General features: G+C 36.5%; 1 protein-coding gene across 1 annotated transcript in view; it reads right to left on the minus strand.

Annotated features, from left to right (window-relative positions):
- Positions 1-27770, minus strand: part of Dlg5 (MAGUK family member discs large 5) — a 195504-nt gene that overhangs the window by 51315 nt on the left and 116419 nt on the right. Inside the window, exons 11-14 of the mRNA XM_089089949.1 lie at positions 24241-24401; positions 8730-8946; positions 7397-7556; positions 2443-2880 (exon numbers count right to left, since the gene is read on the minus strand). Coding sequence (XP_088946075.1) covers positions 2443-2880; positions 7397-7556; positions 8730-8946; positions 24241-24401 — 976 coding nt within the window. The remainder of the gene's footprint in view (positions 1-2442; positions 2881-7396; positions 7557-8729; positions 8947-24240; positions 24402-27770) is intronic.

Raw genomic sequence — 27770 nt, forward strand, 5'->3', positions numbered from 1 at the left:
GAGATTCAGGTTTTTATAGAGAGACAATAGCTGTTTTCATAGGCTTAAAACTAAAGAATTTCTGAAAAGAAAGACACCCCCCTCCCTGCCGATATTATCAAATTTATCTTTGCATCTGATGCGCTTCATTATATTCCACAAGTTTTTGACGTTTAATAGTGGCTATGGAGCCAAAGTCTTTGGGGTTTGGGCCCAATCTTTAAAACGTTTCGGTATTTTGAGTCCAAATTGAAAATACAGTACCTAAATTGACTCGTCAAGAAAAATATTTTTATAATTTTATACATATTATATATATATATAATATATATATATTATATTTCTATTATATAATATTTTTATATATAATTTTCTACACAAGCATACTCTGAATGAAGTATCCAGGTTTCTTACGCTTCTTGTCAGAAACAAGATGCCATATCCATTTATTTGCACGGCTAGAGCATATATACAATCCCACTGGGTAGCATTAAGACAGAAAGGTCCTCGGTCAACCCTAATTTTTGAAAAGAACTATCTTTTTAGACAGGAGCAACCAGATTTTGTATGATTAGAGGGTTATTAAACACATTGTTTGCAGAGTCAGTTGCAAAACTAGGATGTATGCTATTCCATCGGGTAGCATAGGAACATAAATGCTATTGGTGAACCTTAATCCCTTTTACGTTCCAAAACACATTGTTTTTAATCTTAGGAATTAACGTAACTTATCTATAAAAGAATACGAAAACCGGCTTTTTTTTAAATAACAGTTATTGGACTTGTTATGAACTTTACAAATTCTTGAAAATACTCAAATTATGTGGTGGTTTAGAGCTAGAATTCCGACAGCCTAAAAGATGGCCATCAAAGGAGGGGGAGGGGTTCTTCCAGGGAGTCGGGTAATTTTATCCAATATTATATTATTTCTCAATTACCCCCCCCCCCCCTCTGTACCCATATGTATACAAGCTACAGAAGCTACAGAAATAATTATTAACACTTCAAGACATATTGATATCATTGTACTGAAATGATGGCAGTAAACCTAATACTATATGCAAGACAGCCCAGCCTCAGACAAGTAAGCGGTGAGGGGGGAGGAGTTTTGGGCACACACTCCTCAGACACTGTTGTCTTACGTTTTTCGTGCTAAAAAACTTAGATGTAGAGCTTACTCGATTAAACCAAACAAGCTCTCTGGTTCACTACCTTTCTTTCAATTTAATTTAACTTATTTATGAACCCTTGTAAACGCAATGACAAACAGGGCACAATATAAAAAAAAGAAAGAAAGACGGAAAATGAAAAATAAACAAAAGCGCAACTGATAACATAACACAAGGACAATAATTACAAAAATAAAAGCGCTATACATTTGTGGCTCTAGAATGGAACACCATGGGTGTCTATTAATTCGTGTAATATAAGCTTCAATACATCTGGCGATGGCACCATTAGGGTCTATAATATCGTATTTCCTATGGGCCCAAGAATTACTTGCTCAAGATGGGAGGCCGAGGAGATATTTAGCATACCAGTAGTAAATTCACTGAAGTTGTTTTGTTTCTGTTGCTGAAAAGGTATGCCCAAAAGATGGCAAAGTAGAGCGAATATGAAAGCACGCATGCGTTATACAGTTTAGCTGATAGCCGGCGATTAAAACGATGCGAATTAGATACTATGCTGCTATAGGCACTGGATGTCCGGCGCAGTAAATAACCGTGAAATTATTGGGATATGGGTTCCCGAAAACAAATAGCTAAAATTGAACCCCTTGACTTGTACTATAACTGTTTAAGGCTATTAAAATATAGTAATTACCCATTTGCTATTGAAAATAGCAAATGCAGTGCAGTGTATAATTGAGTTTTTCTTTCTTGTCTTTGTAATTTGTTCTAAGAGCTGATTTAGATCTTACCTCCAACGTTCGTCACTAAGTTTATTATCACTGCTAAGTTTATTTGTATTTCTTCTTTTTTCTCTCTTTTTTTTCGTTTATTGCTCCGTCTTTTCCATTTTTTTTTTTGTATGACGGGTTTTCAGTAAATAATAATAATAAAATATGAAATGTTTTCCAGTAAGAGCTGACAGTAATAAGCGAAAATATATTCCAGCGGATTTGGTCACATAGTCTGTGAAAGGAAATCCGACATTTTACTATATTTTAAATAAATTAAACACATTTAATATATTTTTAGATATCTAATATATATTTTAGGCAAATCAGAAATCATGCAATGAGATAAATCAACTAATGAAAAAGGAGGAAGTTGATTAATGAATGCTTTTATGATTAATTATGCTTTTTGATTAATGAATGAATGCTTTTTGATTAATGAATGATTAATTAATGAATGAATGAGATATATTCAATTTCACATGTTGACAAAAAATTGTCACTCTAGCATAAGATTTAAAAGACTAAAGATTACAATCTGGAGATTACAAAGCAACACCAACCTGAGAATTTCTTAGATATTCTTTTCCATTCAGACTCAACACCTTATCACCCGAGCATACATCAGCTTCTCTCGCAAACGGAGATTCAATTGCAACACGACTAATAAACACTCCAGAATCCAAAAACAATCCATGGTCTTGACCAGCCCCAATTGCCACTTGAGCTGTGTAGACCCCTTTAATATTGCTTCTTCTTCTTCTACGTATCAGCAACGTAATTGGACCTTCTGTGTTATATAATGTTTCTAAAACAGTTCTTCTGTCTACATTTTGACAGTCTAAATTGCCAACTTTGAGGATGCAGTCGTTTATACGGAGTTTGCCATCAACTTTACTACCTTTGGTGACTGACCCAATGTAAATACTTGTGTCTTTGGCGAATAACGGCGACGATTTGCCACCACTGATGTCAAATCCAAGCTCATCTCCCCCACCAATCTGAAAGAAAAATAAGTGTGAAATCTCAGGTCTGGAATAGAATAAACTTTTAAACAAACCTTGTTTGACACTGATACGTTTTTGCGCAAAAACGGCAGTTTCCGCATGATCCGTCAAATTTCATCCGTTGTTTCGCTGCTGGTTTATGCGTGATAATGGTTAAAAGACTGCGTTAATGTGTTTCTAGTGAGCCGTTAAAAATCACATCTGCTTTTCTGAATTGAAAGCTTTTTAGAACCATGTCTCACAAATAATTGAGAAACTAATTATGCTTATCAGAAGTTGTCCATTAACAAATGACAATGGACATTAGAGTCATGTCCTTCTTATCGAAAACTTTAACCCTCAAGGCCATAGAGGACATTTGGATAGAAATGAACACTGAAGATAAGAATTATATTATTAATTAGCCGCAGTTAGCCTAGGCTAATGCAGACTAGCCCTATTAATATTTTTCTCGGCTTCTAGAACATGATTTAGCCTATTCCTTTACCTATGCCGTTTAATATCTCACAAGTTTCCGCACTTCAACGGCTGCAATTAACCGTTCCTGTATCGACATTTTTGCGATTTTCTTGCATTTTAATCATTCGGACTATCTGTCTTGGCTTTTTCTACAATTAGCCATGTCGTGATGCCTGCAAAATTCTTGATTTTAATTCAAAATCAAAGTCCGTGAGTCATTTTGCGTTAAAAAAGATTGCATAAGCGTGTGCCAAGAGACAGGTTTTGCTGGATCAAAACTCAAGTATCTAGATGTCACCTACGACGAGACGTGACTTCAAGCTTCTGGTGACTCCAGAAGCTTGAAGTTTCCTGTATCGACATTTTTGCGATTTTCTTGCATGCGCTGTCCATGAGTCATTTTGCGCTAAAAAATTGCATAAGCGTGTGCCAAGAGACAGGTTCTGCTGGATCGAAACTCAAGTATCTAGTTGTCACCTACGGTGGTAACTCCTGAAGCTTGAAGTTTCTCGTTGTTGAGTCAATTATATCCGGCCTCCGTCTAGATTATACCAATTGATAGTCCTAGAATTGAAATGAAAGAGCACATTTGCGGTTCGTCTGTTCTCTGGAGTTGCACCCGCAGTGAAAAAGAGCGGAAAGCTTGTAAGAGCAGGATTTGATATGGCAGGGAATAAACGATTGGCAGGAGCAGGATTGGTAATTTGACATGGACAGAGAGGGAGTACAAACAACTTGCGCCACTTGCAGTGTAGCGTCTGGCGACTTCCTTAAAAGAGTAGAAAATTTCATGAAAAATTGGATATCGTATATGATTAATCTGTAGTACAATAACGTTGAAATTGGAATTTCTCTGTCATTAATTAAATTACATTAATTAATTAAGTTAAGGTAGTGAATTAAATGTCAGTTAAAGGTGGAATTAAACTTTGTATTTTCAAGAGATAATTTAAGTCAAAATCCAATTTAAACAAAGTAGGCCTAGGTTAGCTCGGGAAAATCTTAGCAGGCTAAGGAGGCTAGTTGGCTTTAGGCTGTTAGACGTACTGCGGAGAGGACTTCATTCTTTACTCTCCCCTTCATTCTATGCGCCTCAAAAGACAAGCAGTTACTAAGGTACAGCGGCTATGAGACTCTCCTGGGAAGGACGATTGAAGTACTCTGTAGTAATGAAATGCAAGACGTTGTATGTGTCCATTGACCCAATTCTATTTTTACCATACTGTATCACAGTGATTTGATGCTCTGCTGGCAATACGGGGCCTAGGGTCTGATCCCCGCTGCTGTAAGGTTGGGTGAAAGGCCTACTACATGTCCCTGCAAAAAAGACCCCGCAACTAAAACGTCGATTTGACGCCCTGTGCACCAGCAATGGCTACGGACAATCTTTATTCTTTGTCCTTATCCAAAAGACAAGTCAGCAGCAAGTTTTGGTCGAACAAAGGCACCAAAAGCTACACGGCAATGTTTTGTTTTATTTCCAACGTTAGTGCCAGTTTCCATTGTCTTAAGCCTCATTCTTTGATCCTGATTGTTAATAAAGCCGTAAATTAAGTTAGGCGTAGTTAGGTAAATTAGTTAGGCTCACAAATTGGGGAAGCTGAGCCTGGTCTTCACATAGGGTTAATGGTACAATAGCTTCAAGAGTGATACCTTTAAAATCCGAAAAAATGCTGCTGGGTTCATCATCTATCATCACTTCTTCCAATGTAAAATTCTTCCCCGTGCAGTTATTCAGAAAAACGGAAACATTTTCTTCTGGGTAATCTACTACTACTACTACTACTACTAACAACTCACCGTATCACCAAGCCACCCGAGGCCAACACAGCTACGCACGCTCCTCCTTCACCCCAATCTATTCAACGCCTCCCTCTTTATACCCGCACACTAAGTTCCCATTTCCTTTAAATCTTTCTTTATGACGTCCTCCCACCCCAGACGGGGACGACCTGCTTTCCGTTTAGCCCTAGACGGTTGGCCGAAAAGAACAATCTTCGGAAATTTGTCAGCCTTCATCCGCAGAACATGCCCTAGCCACCTCAACCTTCCTTTCATTATAGCCCTAGAGAGCGGTATTGAACCACATTTTTCGTATAGCCTATTGTTTGAAATACGATCAGTTAGCCGGGTACCCAGAACAATCCTAAAGTAATTTCTCTGGAAAACATCTAGCAAATCTTCATCCGCTTTTCGGAGCGCCCACGCTCCAGAGCCATATTTGACCACTGTCATCACTGTAGCTTTTAATATTCTAGTCTTGGTTTGCAGACTAATCTTCCTATTCTTCAAAACTTTTTTTAACTGTGTAGAAACATCCTGAGCCTTGGCTATTCTACTCTGAACATCTTCACTGCTCCCATCAGATTTACTAATAATACTACCAAGGTAAGTGAAGCTGCCCACTTGATCAATCTTTTCATCACACAACGTCACCTTTTCATCTTCACTTATTCTAGCCTTAGTGACTTAGTCTTCTTAACATTAATTTCCAAACCCATTCTAGCACCCTGAACTTGCAAGACCTCTAAAATTTAATTCATTTTGCTCACACTTTCATCTAAGATGCTTAAATCATCATCATAATCTAAGTCCAGGAGACTTTTTCCTCCCCATTTTATTCCGTGGTCTCCCATTGCCTTTCCTTGCTCCTTAAAAAAAAGTCCATCAAAATGATCCATATAAAGGGGGATAGAACTCAACCCTGCTTAACTCCTGATTTAATAGAAAACCAGCTGCTAACCTCATTTCCTACCTTAACCACATCAATGTTATTCTCGTACTAAGCACAAATCACTTTAATGTATTTGTCTGGTATACCATACAAGGATAAAACCTTTACTAAACCTCTTCTATCAACAGAATCGAACGCTTGCTCATAATCTATAAAACTAAGGACCAAAGGTGTTTGACAACTCAGGAACTTCTCAATTAATAGCCTAAGAGTGAAAATTTGGTCGACACATCATCTACCTTTTCTAAAACCGCACTATTCTTCTCTTAAAACTTTGTCTACGGCATCTCTCAGTCTAAAAAGTATCATATTACTAAGTAATTTACTACCTACAGAGACCAGACTAATGCCCTGATTATTACCACACTCACTTTCATCACCTTTCTTATAAAGTGGCTTAATTAAGGTTTTCCTAAAATCGTTAGGTACTTCCCCTTTTTCAAAAATCATATTCATAATCTTCAGTAACTTATTTCTAACCTCAGAGCCACCATATTTAAGAAACTCATTTACCACCCTAACAGCACCTGGAGCCTTATTATCTTTTAATCCTTTTAGTACTGTTGCTAATTCCTCCTCACAAAACAAATCTTCCTTCACATCCAAGGTATCACAAACTTTTTCATTTTCCTCTATATCTTTTCCTGCAACTCTATCTCGGTTAATCAAATTCTCAAAATGTTCGGCCCATCTCTCTTTAGTTTTTTCCTAATCACTAATTGCGGCCCCATTCCTATCTTTAACTGGGCCAAGTCCGGATTGACTACTCACTCTCAATTTGTTAACATACCAGTAGGCCTACAATATTTTACTATTATGCCGTCTATCCTATCTGCATCTTCTAGATCCTCGGCAATTTTATCCATGGCCTCCACTTCATACCTCCTTAGTTCATATTTCAATGTTTTCTCCACTTTCTTTACATTGCTTTTGTTTTCATATGATCTATCACTCAGACAATTCTTGTACAAGTCCCTTCTCTTCTCTATAAAACATAAAGCTTTTTCACTAATATTCTTAGCTACAGTTCTAGCTTTCTTCCCTAATACAAGGTGTAATACAAGGTTTATCCCTAATACAGCAACTTCACAAATTATTTTTCTAAAATTATTCCAACCCTCTTCCACATTATCAAATTTTAAACTCCATCGTTGAGCCACAACTTTTAAAGCTTAAATTTGTAACATTTTTTGTCAAGTCTCTTTGAGACTACCTACTAAAAAAGTAATAAATTCTGATTGGTTAAAACCTGCTTGGACACTAATTTTTGCTTTGATTTTGGGTAGCAAAATTAGTAATAAATGAAAATAAATTTACCATTGTGACTTCAATGGTATCTTCCCAGTCCGCTGTACCATCTGAGTCAATAGCGGAATCACAGCTCTGATTATGAGGTTGCGCTGCACCGCCACCACCAATCCCGCCACGAAGCTGATTCACACGATTCTCCCTTTCTGTTGACACTTCTAATTTCTCCCTTCATAAGAAAAAATACAATTAACGCTTATATTAATAATAACAACTCATTAGCAAAAGCTTAAAAAAATTGGGCATGGTTTTAACTCTTTTCTAATTTGATGATTATTAAAGGAAATGGTGTTATGAATAGGATGCATAAAAATTCATGAAGAAACTGTTGGAATTACGACGAACAAAATATAGAAGATACAAAATTTTTAAGCATCCAAATAGAATATATTGAAGATAATAGCAAACATTAAAAATAAACGTTGCTAAAACTACGTCTAAAATAACGTATATAATAATAAGGTACTACCATTCTTGTCAATAAACGTCTCAACTAAATATATTGAAATTACAAATATATTCACTTGAGGCATCAGAGGATTTATCTGAGCAATGAAGGGCGGGGGGGGGCGGAGAATCAAAACGAGAATAATTAATTTTTGGCAACGTTTTTCTGCCTTATCTTGACAGAGGACTCCTCCTCCTTTCGTGCAGTGTAAAACATCTACACCTCGCGTAAAATAAAACACCTCGCGTAAAACATCAGTCGTAAAATCCGGACGAGGAAAAATCTTTGAAATAAGCAGAAATAATGACTCAAATTAATACTTTTTCCCTAATTAAGAAAAAAATGAAAGGAAATTCACAAGTTCAAAGTCAGTACAGGAACATCTCTCTGCTAAACATACAAAATTTGCTCAGTTTCTCATTTTTTTTTTGTTTTCGATCTATAGAAATAAAAAAAAAAAAAAAAAAATCGGGACTGGAAACACGAAGGGCAAAAATGACCACAATATTCACCAAAGACTAAAAAAAACTAAAAAAAAAAAAAAAAAAACATTTATAAATAAAAGAAAAGTTTTAGTTTTAGTACGAAGGATTAAAAATCTTCCTAAGGAACGAGGAAAGATTAGTCAACACTTTATTAGGGAAAAATTTAACACTACGAATATCTAGACACATTCAATAGCAGTATCGTGTAATCTTTTATTTCAGATGCCCCTCTGGAGACTGGTTCATCGTTGTATAAGATTTATGGGGTTGTGTGTTCTGTGAAAAAAAGTTGGATTTTTTAGTAGAAAAATGAAATTCTTGGTTTCTTTTTTGAAGACGGTTGAGGAGGGAGGGGGAGAGGGGCAAATTCTCCAAAAATATTCTGAAAACGAAGATGAGCTTCACTAACCTTAGTTCTTTGGCAAGTTTGAGCGCTTCATCACGCTGCTTCTCAAGATCTTCGCAACCTCTGATTGCTTCTGCAGCTTTTAGAGCTTCGAGATCGCGTTCACGTCGCAATTGATCACAGTACGTTCTAAGTGTTTCGCGTTCGGACACAATTTTATCTCGTTCACTGAATGCCCAATCCCGACGACGTTTAGATATTTCATTCTCCTGTATGGTTTCTGGAAGGAAACACACATATTTAACAAAATGGAGGCAACAAAGAAAAAAAAAATCAAAATTTATTAGTCTGACAGGAGTCGATTTTCACTTTGCCCATCGGAATTTTTTCCGATTGGAATTTTTTTCCATCGGAACTTTTTCACGGAATTTTTGCCCATCGGCAGAGTGGGCAGAGCAAATTCACTCTGCCCATCGGATTTTTCTTTCTTATGTATATCTTTTCTTTTTTCCGAGCGGCAAAATTTTGTTTAAAATAAGCTAAACTTTATGCTATATTCTGGTAAAGAATTCTTTTTTTTTTACATTTTTAATTTTAAATTGAACTTGAACTTAAAATTTTTACTGTTTAAATGTTATCGATAGTTTATACAGGTATTCAAAAAACTTTTTTTTCTTCGGAAAATTTTACTTCACTTCACTTTTGTACAGCAGCACCGCTTTGCGTTTTCACTTGACAAAAGTATATTTAGAAATTCGCAATGAGGTAGAAGAAGAATAAAAAAACATTTTTAGCCCCCTTTTCAGGGCAGAGGGGCCGCAATAATAAATAAACAGCTCTTGTTATCACCGTCAATTTAACAACGATTAATGTATTCTACAGAATATCTAGCAAGAGACTTTACTAATCTAGACCATTTACCGTGCCTAAGATTGGTGCCGCGTAAAATTTTGCCATTAATTTTGACTCCATAAAAGCTAGAAATAGCTTATGGGTGGATCAGAAAATTTTACTATTGGCAAACATGCTGATGCAAACAATCATTTAAACTGACATGATTGTCAAGTTTGGCATTCATTCCGTGTCTAACGTGATAAATTAGCAAACGGTTCAAATATATGAGCATCTAAAGCTGCACACGATTGCAAGTTATAATCACTTTTTTTTTTTCAAATTTTAGTGGTAAATCTGAAGCGGCGGTATTAAGGCTCAAACCCTTTCAACGCAGCATTATAAAAGAGAAATCAAACCTTTAAAGGATTAATCCTATTATTGTCGCAATCACGCGTAAACGTCATATCTGACATTTTTATTTTTCTTATATAATTACCAAAAAGCGTTTACTGAGCTGCTCTTAAGGGGAGGATCAACAGGGTTTTACAGATAAAAGCATGATTGAATATACTTTATCCTGCTGATCCTTCCTTATAGGGCAGCAGAGCGTATGCTTAGCTGCTTTCAAGGAGAGGATCAGCAGGGTTTTAGAGATCAAAGTATGATTGAACATACGTCATCCTGCTGATCCTTCCTTATAGAGCAGCAGAGCGTATTCTTAGCTGCTTTCAAGGAGAGGATCAGCAGGGTTTTAGAGATCAAAGTATGATTGAACATACGTCATCCTGCTGATCCTTCCTTATAGAGCAGCAGAGCCTTTGCCGTTTGCTGAGCTGCTCTAAAGGAAAGATCAGCAGGGTTTTACAGATCAAAGTATGATTAGACATACGTTACCCAGCTTATCACTCCTTTTAGAGCAGCAGAGCGTTTGCTGAGCTGCTCTCAAAAGAAAGATCAGCAGGGTTCTACAGATCAAGGTATGATTGAACATTATTATCCTGCTGATCCTTCCTTTTAGAGGACCTGAGCAAATCATTTTTTTTTAATATTTGACAAGTATGAAAACCTTGGCTACGACTTTTAGGCATGGCGCAACGTTATGCCCAGTACATACAGCTAAGGTAAAATTTGAATTTTCCAAAAAGCCTCACATAAACGCTAGACCTATTTGAAGGAAAGCACAAACGTGGCGTTTCCTTCCAGTGTTTTAAAGGCGCACGTATACGAACAATAAGGTACTTCTAGTTTACAGTAGGGCAGCATTTCCTGGACAAATATTTAAAAATTGGTAAAAGGGACAATCAAAGAGGATATTTTTTAAAGGGCTTTGGAAAGATAATTTTTTTGAGTAATCAGCTAGCACACTAAATAAGGTTTGATGAGATTAAATCTTACTGTACCCAGCTTAATCTTAATCTACCCAGCTTATCACTCCTTTTAGAGCAGCAGAGCGTTTGCTGAGCTGCTCTCAAAAGAAAGATGTCAATCCAGCATCAGAAATGCTAAGATGGTTAAGTTAAGCTACTTAAATAAGTCGGCATAGAAACAAAATGCTCAAAATAGTTATCTAGTTAATCTAGAAAATTTCTTTGGCACCAAGTTGTCGTAAAATCCACTCATTTTGAATGTAGGTCGATTTTACCTTGAAAATTACTTCCGTTTAAGCCATCTTTCGGCCACTATAGTTAAACCATCCACGGCTGCTTCTATAAGAATTAGTAGATTCATGGAACCCAAAAAGGCACCATGGACGGACTATTACAAAGATAATTGCTTTTATAGACTAATTAAACAAAATATTTCCCCAGACAATATTAAAACCTATAAAACAAGTGATAATGAAGCATTAAAGCCTACGAAAAATATAAGTCAAATTTTTTAGTTGATTGTCTTATAAAAGATCTAAAGCCGAACTGGCCAGCCATTAAAATGTTATTTTAAATTATTTTAAAATATTTAATCCAGTTACTTTTGTGAGGTGGTTTCACGAAGGTAGCTTCAAATTGTAAATGTTAAACAATTGTATATTATATTTTTAGGTGAGTCAATTTTAGTTTAATGTTCATTTTTAGTTTTAGTTATTTTTTTTTTCTCTACGCTGAAGATGCCTTGTTTGATTCGCTGAAGACCCCTTGGCAAAATATTCGTTTTTGTTTTTTTTTTCTTCGTTTTCATTTATTGGCCATAGACCCGTTTGTCGTATTTATATTTTTTTTTTCGATTATCTTATTTCCTAATTTTAATAAAATTCAAACCACGCTAAACAAAGGTAGATAACATTAAAAACCTTTAAAAAAAATCTTTCTTGCTTTCATTAGCCGCACGCAGCTAACATTTTAGGAAAGGGGCTAATAGAATTACAAACAAGTGGTTAATCAAGAGGGGTCAACATAGGGGTAAACTGCCAAAAATTGAAGGACGGGTCACTTCAAGCGGGTGAGCCCTCCTCCAAACAACTATGCATTATATCATCGTAATGAAGTTAAAAATATGGTAATATAAATATGGAAAAAGAAGCTCAAAATTAGAAGGTATGTTTTATTTAATTATATTGCAATATATAATATGTGTATTCAATAATTATTTACAAAATGGGCAAGAAAACATCCAAACATGATAAAAAAAATCATTACCACTTACCATATCAACTATTATTATTAACTATCATTATTATAGTAAGAGATAACTACCATTTACCCACCACAATTCTTTTTATTTCCATTGCAACTATTATGCACTTAAATGAGGCTAAAGGCCAGTGCAAACATGGCAGAAATACCCAGGGCAAGAAAAATCATGATTAAGGAAAATATTGAAAAAATATAAAAGTATAATGATATAACAAAACATAGAAAGAAATGAGCCCACGGTGATAAAATATTAGAACGGTGCCTAAAACAAATGTGCGTAGTATCTGGCAATAGAATAAATAGATACGAAACTAAGAAGATGCTAATAAAAAAAAAAATTTTTAACAAGGACAACATTTGAACTGTTTCCCATTTGTATCTTTTTCAAAAATTTGCGGGATATTTTTTGAAAAAAAAAAACACAATTGCAGCTCAGCAGCAAATCTGATATTTGGTCAAAATAGCAAATAAATAACAAAGAAATATTCTTGAAATGTAAATATCAAAATACCCTATTATACGTAAATATTACCATTACCGAACTGGTACTAATTTTGGAATAGTCTAGAAAATTGCTTAAATTAGAGAAATATAGAGTTTCGGAGACATTTCTGGGATACCTGAGTGTGAAGATATCTGAGACACTTGAAATATCAAGTGTTTCTAAGAAATCCGGGTTGAGAAAAATTGAGAAAAAACGCAAAAAAATTGGCGAATTATTTAAATATTAGAAAATTTAATATTAATTGTAAAAACTTTCGGGTTTTCAGAGAAGAGGCTGGAAGCCACCTTTGGAAATTTTAAACCTTCTCCCCGGGAAAAAAGAAAGAGAGAGAGAGAAATCTCATGATGAATAAAACAAACGGGACTACAGTTAGCAGAAGGAAAACACAAAATTAAAGCAACGCGGATATTTCGCCTGTATGAAACAAGGCGCCCTCAACGCTAAGAAAACAAAGATAAAATAAAAATAACATAAAATCAAACAAAATCCAAAACCAAGAAATAAGAACAACAAATATCAATATCGCTACCGTGACTGAGCGCCATAGAATCTAAATAGAGTTGCTTAAATGAGAACGCTAAAGCGAATGGATAAAAATAAAATATAATGGATGTGAGATTAATAATTATGTTGCAAAATAATCCTATTGCTTGCTACTACTGCTACTGCTGCAATTCTCCTAGGTTAGTATTTAATCTAATCCCTTGGTGATTTTGCACAACTTTATTACCCTGATAAACTATTGGTTCACTTTTAAGGAGAATGTTATATATCGAGTCAATATTTAAATTACCTGTATCTCATTTCATTGAAATATTAGCAAGAATATGTTGTTTTTTTTTCAATTGCCTCCCTAGCCCACTGTGTAAACCCTCTATCGCTAGAAACGGCCATGGCATCGTCGAATTGTACGTAATGATCAGGGTGATAGAAAATGCGATTCTGTCAGAGCCAAAACAAAAGTTTCAGGAGGCTGGCTGGCTGTTCATGGCTGGATGGCCAGTTTCAGATCTTTCATTCCTCTCCGTCGAAATCCTCAAAATCTTTATTTGCGTATTTTTCATACGCAGAAGTTTGCGGGACAATTTTTTTTAAAATAGAACACAGTTCAAAACCCAGGAACAAGTTTGAGCCGAACAGTATTTGGGTAAAAGAACAAATAAAAGAACAATATACTCAGAATATGAAGATAAATATGAAAAGACACCATTATACATAAATATACCATCACCGTAACTTTGGATAAGATAGATATCAAGCATTTTTGAGATATTTGAGTTCTGCACAAAGGTTACTTTCGTCTTGACTTTTGATAAATTTTTGAACAACTTGCTCAGAAAACTAAATTAGAACATGACTTTCTCAGGCGAAACTTCGCAGAAGTGACAGTGGAACACGTTTCTCGGCTTTGTTTCAAAAAACCATAAATGGAAAACGGTACTGAATAAAACAGCTAAAAATATAATTCACATTAAAATGTACATTAAATCGGTATAATCTATAATCCACAATCTACATCTACATATAATTCTACATCAGATTCGACATTCTACATCTACATATTGAATCTTTTCTGTAATTTCTCAAATAGTTTCATAGGCAGCGCAATAGCGCTGCCTAAGTAAAGAGCGGTGTGGGCACAATGTATTATTTATTCATTTTTTTTTTTTTTTGGTTTTAGACCAGGGTACTTCATATCGAAGGTGTTGTCGTAGAACCTTTGAAAAGAACTCATTCGATTAGAAATTGAAAGGGCTAGTGCCCTTTTTAATAGTTGAAAGTGATTGGAGGGCAACTAACCCCCCTCCCATGCCCACTATATCCCCAAACACATACAATCAAAATTTTGAGATAAGCATTTTGCTCAACGTAGATGAAAGGTCCGGAAATTATGTATTTCAGGATGACATCCCCTCTACAGCCCTCAGGGCAAGGGTTGTAAGTTATGCCCCGGGGGCATATAAGGTTTATATAGAAAGGGGGATCGTACAAGCTTCGGAGGGGGATCATTGGATTGCTATTCAGAATTTTGAAAGCCCTTTTTAAGATTCAGAGTGATGGGAAGATGGTTACCCTCTCCCCACACCTGGTTTCCCGAAATGCATCTGATGGAAATTTTGAGATGACCATTTGTTGTCGTAGAAACTTCGAAAAAGACTCATTCAATTGGAAATTGAAAGGGCTAATGCCCTTTTTTAATGGTTAAAAGTGATTGGTGGGCAACTAACCCCCTTCCCGCGCCCATCATTTTCCCAAACCCATCCAATCAAAATTTTTAGATAACCATTTGGTTCAACGTAATTGAAAGGCCCAGAAATTGTGTCTTTGAGGAAGACAACCCCCTCCCCCCCAGAGCCCTCAGGGCAAGAGTTGTAAGTTGTGCCCCGGGGGCATATAAGGTACATATAGAAAGGGTGATCGTATAAACTTCGGAAGGGGCTCATTGGATTAATAATCAGAAGTTCTAGGCCTTTTTTTAAATTCAGAGTGATCGGAGGGTGGTTACCCTCTCCCCACACCTGGTTTCCCGAAATGCATCTGATGGAAATTTTGAGATGACCATTTGTTGTCGTAGAAACTTCGAAAAAGACTCATTCAATTGGAAATTGAAAGGTTAGTGCCCTTTTTAATAGTCAAAAGTGATTGGAGGGCAACTAGCCCCCCCGCCAAGCCTTCCATGTCCTAGAACAAAGTTAACTACCTTTTTTAGATAACCCTTTTGTTCAATGTAATTGATAAGTCTAAAGAATATGCCCTTATGGATGACAACCCCCTCCCCCCAGAGCCCTCGGGGTAAGAGTGGTAATTTCTACCGTGGTGGAATATAAAGCATATATAGAAAGTGTGATCGTATAAACTTCGGAAGGGGCTCATTGGATTAATAATCAGAAAATTTAGTGCCTTTTTAAGAATCCAGAGTGATCGGAGGATGGATCCCCCCCCCCCCCAACTCGTATTTTCCCGAAATGCATACGATTGAAATTTTGAGATAGCCATTAGTTGTCATAGAAACTTCGAAAAGAGCTCATTCGTTTGAAAATTGAAAGGGCTAGTGCACTTCCTAATAGTCAAAAGTAATTTGTGGGCAACTAGCCCCCCCTCCCACGCCCACCTTTTCCCCAAACACATCCTATCAAATTTTGAGATGTCCATTTTGTTCAACGTAACTGAAAGGTCAAGAAATTATGTCTTTGAGGATGACAACCCCCCCCCCCAGATCCCTCATGGCAAGGTTTGTAAGTTATACCCTGGGGGCATAAAAGGTTGATATTGAAAAGGTGATCAAATAAACTTCGGTGGGGGCTCATTGGATTTGCGATCAAAAGTTCTGGTATCTTTTTTAAGATTGAGAGTGATCAAAGGGTGGATACCCCCCCCCCCACACACACACCTCGTATTTTCCCGAAATGCATCTGATAGAAATTTTGAGATGGCCATTTGTTTTCGTAGAAACTTCGAAAAAAGGCCCATTCGATTGGAAGTTGAAAACGCTAGCGCCCTTTTTATTAGTCAAAAGTGATTGTAGGGCAACAAGCCCACCCCTTCCGACGCCCATAAATTCCCAAAACACATCTAATCAAATTTCTAGATAGCCATTTGTTCAGCGTAGTTGAAAAGTCTGTAAATTATGTCTTTGACAACCCCCATACCTTCTCAAGACCAGAACATAATTTGCACTTAGCTGAAAAAAAAAAAAAAAAATGGCTGTGGATTGTCAGTTTAGTATATATTACTGATAGGCCTATATATTCCTTAAAGTTTTGATATTTTTTTATTTATTAAAGTTAAAAAAGTAAAAATTCTGAAACATATCTTGTCGTTTAATGTCATAGGATGAGAGGATTAGAATGGCTTTTGAGTCTTCAACGGAAAAGTGAACGCAAAACAGATGTTTTTGGTTAAAAACACACAAGACAAGTTTGTTCTAAAATAAGATTAATAACTGATAAATATATATTATAGCTATTAAGCTATTATATTTTTTGATTTGCTTAATTACTGAAATTTTTAGATGGCCATTTGTTTAAAAGCAATCCAAAGATTCCATAGCAAGGCCTTTGGGGTTGACACCCCCCTCCCCCAGAGTCGGGGGCCAGGGTTTTAATTTATGCCCCATGGGCATATAAGCTTTTTATGGAAGATGTGGTTGTTTTAAATTTGGAGGACGCTCATTTGATTAGAAATGTATAGCTCTAGTTCCCATATAAGAGTCAAAATTGATGTAGGGCAACTATCCCCCTCCCCCTCCCTGACAATCTGTTTTCCCCAAACGTGTCTAATAAGAACTATGATATACCCATATAGTTGATAATATTACAAAGAGCATATAGCAATGGCTTCAAAGTGAAAACATCTCTTCAGAGCCCAGTTGGGAGGGCTGTAAGTTATGCCCCAGGCATATAAGGTTTTTATTGAACGAATAGTTGCATAAACTTCGGATCGGATGGGGCTCATTCGATTAGAAGTTGGAAGATCTAGTGCCCTTTCTAAGAGTCAAAGGTGAAAGGAGGATAACCAGTCTCCCCCAAAAATCCCATCCTTCCCCAAAACACATAGTGCGACGATGGCTATGACTGTGATTTTCATTTATTTTATACGTTTAGTGTTTTTTTTATGACAAGAACCACTGCTAATCGCCATGACCGTGTAAGGCGTTTGAAAATAAAATCGTTTTATATTTTTATATTTATAATTTCTGTTCGTTTTAAGTTGCATTTATTTATTGATAGTGATTTGTGGTAGTTTTACGCTTGAAAGAGTATTTGACTTGATTTTTGCTCATTCTTGGCTTAAGGGAGCTCTTTACTTTTCTTTGAAAAACTTGTTTTGTGGAAAAGTTTTTTAAATTAATCACAAAAAAGGGAAGAGTTCCTATAGTCCTGCTGCTTTTCCCCCCTCAGGACTGAAGAACAATTCCTTCACGTAATTTCTATCCTTCACTAGGCTTCTAATGAGGGATTTATATTATTCCACCTCAACACCAAATACTCCACTTCATCATAATGAACAATCCTCGTATATCAATAAGATGTGACATATTAACAAGCACAAACAGCGGCCGTGGGTTGAACGTTAGGCCATTATGCATTGACCTAATACATTTACTGAACTGATTCTATTTTTTTACTTTCTAACATTTTTAAGACTATGTTCTTGTCACTTGATTCCTTTTAAGTAGAAATCAATTTTGTCTCCTTCTGATTGACTTTATTTCAATTTAAAATTGTTTTTACTTATTGTGCTATAATTATATCTTAGCGTAGTGCAATACTTTATTATGTTATTATACACCCCTCATAAGCTATTGGCAAGCCATTAACAAGCCCATGAATTTACCTAATTATTAAAACTGATATTAAGAGGTTCAATGAGAGCAAATCCAAACTTAAGGTGAGACTAGACCACAACGAAAATGAGTAACATGCAACCTCGTTTGTAAAATGAAAGGGGGAGTAAAGCAAAAAAGTATAGTGTATGCTGCATCATTGCACAAGCTTCTTTTTTCAGCCGCCATTCCCGATCAGAAAAACTGATGGAAGAACAATTTCTTTGTAGCATAATTTGCAGAAGAAGGACAGAAAATACTGAATTTCTACTGCCAAATAAGAACCCAGCGATATAATTTAAGAACTTAGAACTAGCATTAGAACGACAGACCCGTACTAAGAAATTCTCTGGGAGGGGCGGAGGAGAAATTCAAGAAAAGTAAAAAAAAAACAGGGATATCATATCAAAAATAAAGAAAGCAATTGCAAATCTCAAGATTTCGAGGGGAAGAAGGAGGGATCGATTGTAAAACCAACACACTAGCCTCCACCCTGCGTATATGTCTCTCAAAGGCCATGCGACAAAAATAACAATAGATCAAAAAAGAAACTGACCTCCAGAAAATTCCAGTTCGTCCCACCTCCAGCGATTACAGTAAACGGTAAGCATAACTGATAGAAAAGCGAAAAAAAAACAAAAAAAAACCTTATAATTTTTTCTGTACTACATTAAAGTTCAATTAACAGAGCTTAAGAGAACTAATGAGCCGCAAATCTACTCTTAGTAAATCCCATGTTAATTCCTAAATTCAGCTAGTAGCGCTTAATAAAACTACTGAGCCACAATTCTACCCTTATTAAATTCCGTGCTAATCCCCAACCGTAAAATTTTAGGTTGTTTCGATGGTATAAAACATGTTCGGACAGAACATTAAAGAACTATATGAACAAGCTCTGAATACTCAGGGTCCGATTGATTTCGAGGCGTTCAGAAAGAAAAGGAACAGAATAAACTTTCTGCGACTCCAAGCTAAAGAGGTATTTTAGCAAGAAGTTCAATGAGAACAAGGGTGATACTAAAGGGGTATGGCAAATTATCAACGAATGCATGGGAAGAAAAATTTCAGCCATTCTCCATGTATTGACCGTAATGGCACGTCTCGGTAAGTTCGGTAACGTCGGCATGTCGGTAGGCAGCTACATCTTTATCGTGGCTACAGCTGCCGTTGCACCCATGACAAAAATGTTGTCACCAATCGTTTTAATCAGTTTTATTCAAAAACAGTGTCTTCAGTTCAGAAGAGTGCTAAAAAGGATTCAGAATTTGTGATTGATCAAGGAGAAGGACTGGAGTTTGGAGAATAGTATATACAATGGAATCTACTTGCCAGATTATTGTCTGACCTCGTTGCTAACGACACTGCTTTAAAATATTCTAGTCGGTGTTTACACATTTTGATTTTGAAGGCTAATGGTGCTTTTAAAGGTTTTCATGTTTTTGCTAGTTTGAACTTACAATCTGACATTATTGCGAAGACTAATTTTATTTCATATTCAAGAGTAGGTAAACCCACAAAAATGAATCAAAAATTTTTGTCTGCAAATGAGCCAGTTAATAAAGTGCACGAGACACGGTACCTTAATTTCTACCTAGATTACAATCTTTCTTGGAAACGACATAGTGATATTATTGCAACGAAGATTGCTGGAAGACTTGGAGCAATTCAACATTTTAAGAATTTTTTACCGCCACAAATTTTATTACTTCTATATAACGGTCTAGTTCACCCTTAATTTCATACAGATGTGTGCTGTAACTTTTATTCGAGCTTTAAACGAGTTCAAATTCGTCAGAATGCGTGAAAAGCTGGATGCGTGAAAAAAGTTAATGACACTGCGGCGTGTTTTAACAAACTCAAAGTGCTTAATGTTGGGCAACTTCAAGATTATCAAGCAGGAAAATTCTCATATCAATGTTGGAATTGTGTCAGTCCTGAGGTATATCTTGTTTTTTACACAGGAAATAGATCATATTATAGTGACAGTACCCGCAATGCTGATACTCAACTCACTGAATAAAGAAGTGGAACTAGAGTTCTAGTGGTACTTCAAGTGGAACTCAAAGAAGAAAGTTTATCAGGAGGGAAAGGTCAAAGGCTGGTCCTCATTATTGTCCTATGTGTGGGGGCTTAGATGATAGCGTATATCACTTGATATGTGAACGTGAGGAGCTGAGTGATTGGAGACTTGGAGTGTTTGGTAAGGGGGATTATGATTTTGAGTGGTTGGTGAGTGTGTGTGGATGAGTGCTTTATGGGTATTAGAAGCATGGCACGGTTCCTTCGTCTCGCGATGAATCATAGAAGTAGATTTCTGTAGGTTTATGTTAGGACTTGTGCAATTTCTTTGTAATTGTTCTTTGTTTATATTTTTTTTGCCATGGCCTATGAGCTTTTAGCGCAAACAAATTCTATTCTACGCAGTGAATACAGAAGTGGAACTAGAGCAGGTTTTTCAGTCAGATTTCTACATCCCAAGATTTGGAACTCTCTACAAAAGAGCATTCGGGTGGCGGACAACATTGGTTTATTTAAGAATAAAATGAAAAACTTTCTTTTGGGTTTTGGTTCAGAGATGTTTATCTTTTTCTTCAACTTTTCTTTTTGTTTTTGGTTATTATTATTGTTTTTTTTGTATATTTGTGCCCCAGGGCATAACTTACAACCCTTGCCCTGAGGGCTGTGGGGGAGTGTCCTCCTGAAAAACATAATTTCTATCTGGAAAACAACTACGCTGAACAAAATGGCTATCCCAGTGAATACAGAAGTGGAACTAGAGCAGGTTTTCAGTCAGATTTCTACATCCCAAGATTTGGAATTCTCTACAAAAGAGCATTCGGGTGGCGGACAACATTGGTTTATTTAAGAGTAAAATGAAAAACTTTCTTTTGGATTTTGGTTCAGAGATGTTTATGTTTTTCTTCAACTTTTCTTTTTGTTTTTGGTTATTATTATTTTTTTTTTTTGTATATTTTTGCCCCAGGGCATAACTTACAACCCTTGCCCTGAGGGCTGTGGGGGAGTGTCCTCCTGAAAAACATAATTTCTATCTGGAAAACAACTACGCTGAACAAAATGGCTATCTCAAAAAATTTTTATCGGATGTGTTTGGGGAAATGGGGGGCGTGGAAGGGGTTCTAGTGGCCTTCCAATCAATTTCGACTATTAAAAAGAGCACAAGCCACTCCAATGTCCAATCGAATGAGCCCCTTTCGAAGTTTATACGACAGCTCCTTCGATACGAAGTGCCCTGGTCTAGAACAAAAAAAAAAAAAATAAATAAGTAATACATTGGGCCAACAAAGTTCTTCATTTAGGCATCGCAATCACGCTGCCTATGATAACTATTCATACACGGTTGGGGGGAGGAAGTACCTCAACAATCATGAATTTACTCATTGCAATCAAAAGACGCAGCAACTGTATCAAATGTATTTAATTGATAAGTGATATAGGTGATAAGTGATATAGCGATATTAATCCGTTAGATTTTAGAAAAAAAAACGTTATATCACTATATCAATTATCACCCAAAGTGATAATTGATATAGGTCGTGTTCCAAAGAGATATTGGGAGCTGGAGAGCCGACAGTTATTATTGTTCCAAAAAAGGTTCTTTTTTTCACAAACTGAGAACTTACAACTGTAGAAAGAACACACATTTATAGACCGGACTTTTAGAGAACACAACCATCTACAATAGAAAAAGCTTTCTGGAGCTCTTTTCCTTTATAACTATTCACACACGGCTGGGGGGAGAAGGTACATCAACAGTCATGAGCTTAATCATTGCAATCAAAAGACGTAGCTTGACAACCGTGGTAAATATATTTGATTAATTTAGTTCACCACACACCTTTAGACTGACCTGAAGGATCTTCTTTCAAAACATTTGAAAGGTACGTGTCTTAAAATATGCTTTTCAGTCCCCCCCCCCGACCCAGAAAAGACATTATGATGCTCTTCATACTGAACCTTACAATAAGATATTTGTCACCGACTAAATAGATGTCGAATTTGCACTTTCAATTCACATTAGGGAGGGGGGGGGGTCAAAGTCCCAGAAAATTTACCATTACTTATAATTGAGGCATGGGATTTATTGATTGGATTTACTGCATCTAATTGTATAAAAATTAATTTTGGTGAGCAATGAAATTTGAATGTAGGTCTACTACGGAAAAAGAAGAAAAAACACTATAATCTACGTAGCTTGGACAACCTGAAGTTGCAGCAACCTTTAGTCAGGTTCAGCTGGTTCTTTATCGGTTCGGCTGCATCGATTAAAAGCTGCAATTATCAACCACTCAAAACATTAAAATGTTGTCTCATTTTGCCTCAAAACCTAAAACCGAACACATAATATGTTATTATTTCTAAAATCGCAGTATGTACAAACGAAGACTATGTTCATTGCCTCTAAACATAACCCCTATTAGCTGTTTCCTCTGTAAGAAATGGTAAAAACAATTTGATTCTATGTAAATCACATACTAATAGCTATGCAAACACTTTACTAAGAATTACAAAACTTCGCCAGAACGTTGTATCATTATTTATGATAGGTGCGAAACCACTTGCATGAAAATAAATATTCCAAGCCTAAAATGTTTCAAAAACCAGTAAAAGGTAGCACAAATTTAGCAAAATTAAAGCAAAAAAAGCACAAAATTAGCATAAGTATACAACTACAGGTCCCTGAAGATAAACAAGCAGGGCCGTATCCATGATTTTTGTTCGGAGGGGGGGGGTTACCCGATTTTGTCCCGTGGAATTTGTCTAACATCCTCGAGCAACATTACGTTAGCTCGAGACCGTTAGTCCGCCCCTTGCGAACGTGGCCGCGTCCACTAGGCATACTTTCATATATGTAAGGGACATTTTTTTTTTTTTTTTTTTTTAGTAACGAAAAAACAAGACAAGTATTTAAATACATTTAAAAATAAAAACTATTTTTTTTTTTGCGCAAAAAAAAGACAAATATTAGGCTAGAAGTAGGATATATATTTTTTAGTTTTTGTTTTTTTTAGCTAAAAGTAAGGGCGAATATCTATAAAACGAAATCCAGGCGACGATTTTTCTTCCCTGCAAATGAAACTGTGCTTGTTTGGTGAGCTGTGAAGTACTCTATCGCATCCTTCCAGTTCCTGAATGGTTTGGTGACTACATTCCCCAAGCGCTGGTGGCAGCCTTTGCCAGCTGTCTCTGACGAGAACAGAACGCAAAATTTGCAAAAAGCAGCGTCCTCAGACGGAGAGTAGGACAAACAACTGAAACGAGCGAGCCAAGTTAACTGAAACTTCAGCTTCCGTTTTTCGGATACTGAAAAAATGGAGGAGACATCTGGAGTCCAAGGGCTCTTCAGCAAACAAAGTTTAGAATTTGAATCGAGACTGGATGATTTGTTGACAAAACGACCGATGTCATTTGCAAACAACGACAAAGACTGGGTTGGTGCAAGTGCGTGTTGCGTCGTGGTTGGTTCCAGTGTGCGTGATTCAGAAGCTTCAATGATGGCTCCAGTGCCCTTCAGATCCACAGGTGTAGATGAATGCTCCGCAGACGTCCCGCTAATGCCACTGTCAGAAACATCCCTGGTCCGCTTGGGCGCGAAAAACGACGTAATGTCACACTTCCTCTTCATGTTGAAAATCGCTCTTCTCTTAGCCAAGTCCGAAATTGAACTACAATGAACTGACAATCTTGCACTCTCTTATACCATACCTCGAGCGCCCATTAATCCTAATTTACTATGCAAGGTCAGGTGAACATGGGGTTACCTAATTACGTAAGCTGATCAGAGCGCATATTATTAACCTTAATTTACTATGAAAGGTCAGGTGAACTTGGGGTTACCTAATTGCGTAAGCTGATCAGAGCGCATATTATTAACCCTAATTTACTATGCAAGGTCACTTGAACATGGGGTTACCTACGGTTACCTAATTGCGTAAGCTGATCAGAACCGTTAACCCACAAAATGCAATAGGATTTAGCGTGGGAGCATATTTTTTTTCTGGTAAGGTTTTGTCTTTACAGGTATTTTTTAGACTAATTTTCGACTCGGTCAAAAATTTCGGGGGGGGGGGGGTTCAAACCGGGTAACCCCCCTGGATACGGCCTTGTAAACAAGCTTTACGATTCTGGCTGTAGGCTGTAGATACCTGGCTGTAGGTACCCTCCTACCCCATTGCAAGTCGATACATAATCTAAACGTCATTATAAGAGATCGGCGGGTGTCAGTAAGTAATAATAAACTATGTCTCAACATGCACCTACCATTTAGTTCTGCCTGTAGTTTTTCATTTTGTTTTCTTAGCTTCTCGATTTCCTGATTAGCCTGATCAAGGTTGTCTGCTTGTTCACCTCTTTGACTTTTGCTATCCCTTTCTCCACGAAATCCCCCAATGTCTGAATCCTGTCTCTCACCGCGAAAATCTCTGAAATCACAAGTTCACCTTTCAATCATGATAAAAAAGAAAAAAAAAAAACAAGAAAAAACAGAGCGACATCTAAACTTAAGAAGGACAAAATGATCCTGTATATCATGGGGCTTCGAGCCTACGTATATGGTTGCAGCAATAGCTACAATCTAGCAAAGAGGAAACCAAGGACAATACTAACAGAAAGCGTTAGGGCGCGTTTTCGACGAAACTGTCAAGTGTAAAATACTTTTCGAAAAAGGTTGACTCAGAAACAATAACTACTATTCAAACTCTAGAGAAAAGTAAATTGTAATTATATTCCTCAAATACTACGCCAACTCAAGACAAAAAAAAACAGCATTAAATCCTCATTGTCAAAACCCTTATCAGAAAGTTTACTATACGCCATCTACAAAAACAACTTTTTTTTTATGTTGGTAGCACTGATGTATACCTTTTTTTCAGCCAGCGCTAGCAACTGGCTTGCAGGTCGTAGAAAATTGTTTAATGGCTCATTTGAAGGCTGATGCTCATATCAAAGCTAAATGTTTTTTTATTTTTTTTTTTTTTTTTTTGTTTTGGATAGGGGTAGATTTTTTTTTTAATACAAGTTTATCTTTTGCTAGTTATAAGTTTCAACTTTGCTCGTTACTTCCCTCAGAAATACTTAGTTCTTTTTAAACTTATTCATCAGAGCAGACACAACCAGCCGACAAATATACATCAAATCCCATACAAAGTTTGACTATTTGTTAAATTTGGTTAAAATTAATTAGCTTCATGAGCAATAGCTTTACCCAACAGTCAAAGAAGAAATATATTTCCTAATTTTACCTAAAATTGAATTTACATATGGTAAATCCTCCAAACAGTTTCCCTCTGCCTAAAATCACTTGCCTTACTCGCTTTAACTTCAAAATTTTCATTAGATGCAGTCTAGTCTTTATGTTTGTCCGATCTCAAACCGAATATGCTTGTCTTCTTTGGCACCGATGTCTAACTATTATCCAAACCCCCAAAACTTTTAAATATTCATTAACAGACGTACCAATTCATGCTTGGGGCCTAACTAATTTATTTATTAGTTATTTTATTTTCTGATTATACAAGAAAATGCACCCAAAAGCATTGAACAGTTCAATTGAAATCTTTGACAATGTGATGTCCCCTCCTTTCACCTCCTGCCTGGACAACTTTGAATTGGCATACCTAGCTACCATCTATAAATTTACCATGCGTTTAGCGGCACCATCAATGGTATCGCCCCCTATTAGATAACTACATATCCCTTTCATTAGGTAGCTAAAACCCCTTTCAGTCCTCAATAAATACAATAGAAAAGACTTTTCTAGAGAAAAGGCGTAATAAGACAAGGAGGCGCGAATACTTTCTCAGAAATGACTTAAAGGGTGTTCTGACAGTGTTTATCAAAATAAAAAGGCCGATAACCAAATTTTACAGAAATTTTTAAACTAGGAGGCATTTTTAGATTAATACTCATTTTGATTGTCTTTTAAATATTAAAGGTTATCTAGATGAGCTTGAATATTTTCAATGCAAGGTTTGTGGAATTACTATTGTGATTATACTAATTTTTTTGTTTTGTTTTAATAGTTTTATTTTGTTTTAATCGAACGCGTTAGATGCTTTAACAGGGTACAGAACTGGGAGATCCTTTAATCTTTTAAATTACAACCCCCTGTCTGAGCAGCTCGAGTCTCGCTTGCTGCGCTGGTACGGTCATCTACTTCGCCTGCCCACTCGACTCATCTTCGACCCAACTGCAAATGGCTAGAAATGCCCCAGATGTAGACTACGCATAAGATGGGCAGACGTCATCCGCGGTCAACTCACTATCAGGAACATCGACCCGATGAAGCTCCAGCCCTTGCTTAGGAAAGAATACTCCGGAGACGACTAACGGCACTGACGTCTGGTTCCCTCTACGCTGGCCACATTACCGCAAAAAAAACCGCATGCCACTTTTTGAATTATCTTTGCCGAAAAATTGAATTAATATGCACCAATAGTGTTAGCTCTGTCTTTGCTTTTACCAGAGGGAACTTGATAAGTCATTTTTTCAGTTGGCCAGACAAAGATAATCTTCAAAACCTGCTTATTTGTTCGATTTTATTTACTAATCCCCCAAACGAGTTTTTTTTGTTGAGCGTTCATAATACAGGCCAAGAACACGCTAATCTTTTGTGAAAAAGCCAACATTAAGTTCGTACACCTACACTTTTAAAACGATTTGTCTCTCTTAGCCCTCAAACGCTTGCATTATTATGGCTGAATTTGGCAAAAAATATGAGCTACCCTATTAAGTTCAATGGATACGTCTGATGTGTAAATTGTTATCAAATTCTTTTTGTAGGGTTTTGGTTTCTATGGGAACACTCTTCACTAGCAATTGGTTACCACGAACTGTTTAATCATCCGTTTGAGTCATTAGGCAGGAATTTTCTAGATACAGCATGGCTTAACAAGAAAAATAATAGCCTATGACATTATACTTATTACCAGAAACGGTAGCCTTGAGAAGGATTTGAAGTCCATATAATACGGCCCCTACTCTAGGGAAACCACCTATTTCACCTACTCCGTGCAACCCACCGAGCGACATATACCCCATTTATTGATAAATGATTGATGCAGTAGCTTAAAATTCGGTCAAACCAACGCAAATCTCGACGCCATTCGATAGGTTGTTTTGTCAGTTGGCCACACAAAGATAAACCTCAAAACCTGCTTATTTGTTCGATTATATTTACTAATCCCCATAGGCTTACGAAATCTGCGTTCTTCTTACAAAGAAAATAGAGTTCTTGCATTTTAGTTTCTTGCTAAACATGGGATATGTAATGTGAGGGTTCCCTTATAAAGAACATAACACGATCCAGTGTCATCCTGTTATGACGAACACCATTCATTAAAAACTATATTGTTGTTATTTTTAAATATTTGTTATATCGTTTCATCAGCAGCTCTGAACCGCCTGAGGCCAACACAGCTACGCACGCTCCTCCTCCATCACAATCTATTCAAAGTTTTATCAATAGTTTGAATTAATCTTTTCTCGGTGTCATACATTCTCTTTTTCTCGTCTGCATAATTCACGCAGCCTTTCTGGCAGTACAAAATGAACTGGCATAATGCTCAGCACCACTTGATGAGTCATTTCATTAGTTGGCCAAAACAAAACTCGTATCTTCAAACCACCTATTTATTTGATCATATTTAGTACACCTGTAGGGTTTACAAATTCAGGCCTTCTCATAAAGAAAATACGTACCTTTAGTTCCAGTTTCAATAAAACACAAAATATGAAAATTTCGGTCCCATTTCTAAGTTTTAGCATGATCAAGAGTATCATCTTGATATGAA

Source organism: Artemia sp. Qi Xiang Cuo, chromosome 5 (genome assembly GCF_049724085.1).
Source record: "Artemia sp. Qi Xiang Cuo chromosome 5, ASM4972408v1, whole genome shotgun sequence".
Classification (NCBI taxonomy): Eukaryota; Metazoa; Arthropoda; class Branchiopoda; order Anostraca; family Artemiidae; genus Artemia; species Artemia sp. Qi Xiang Cuo.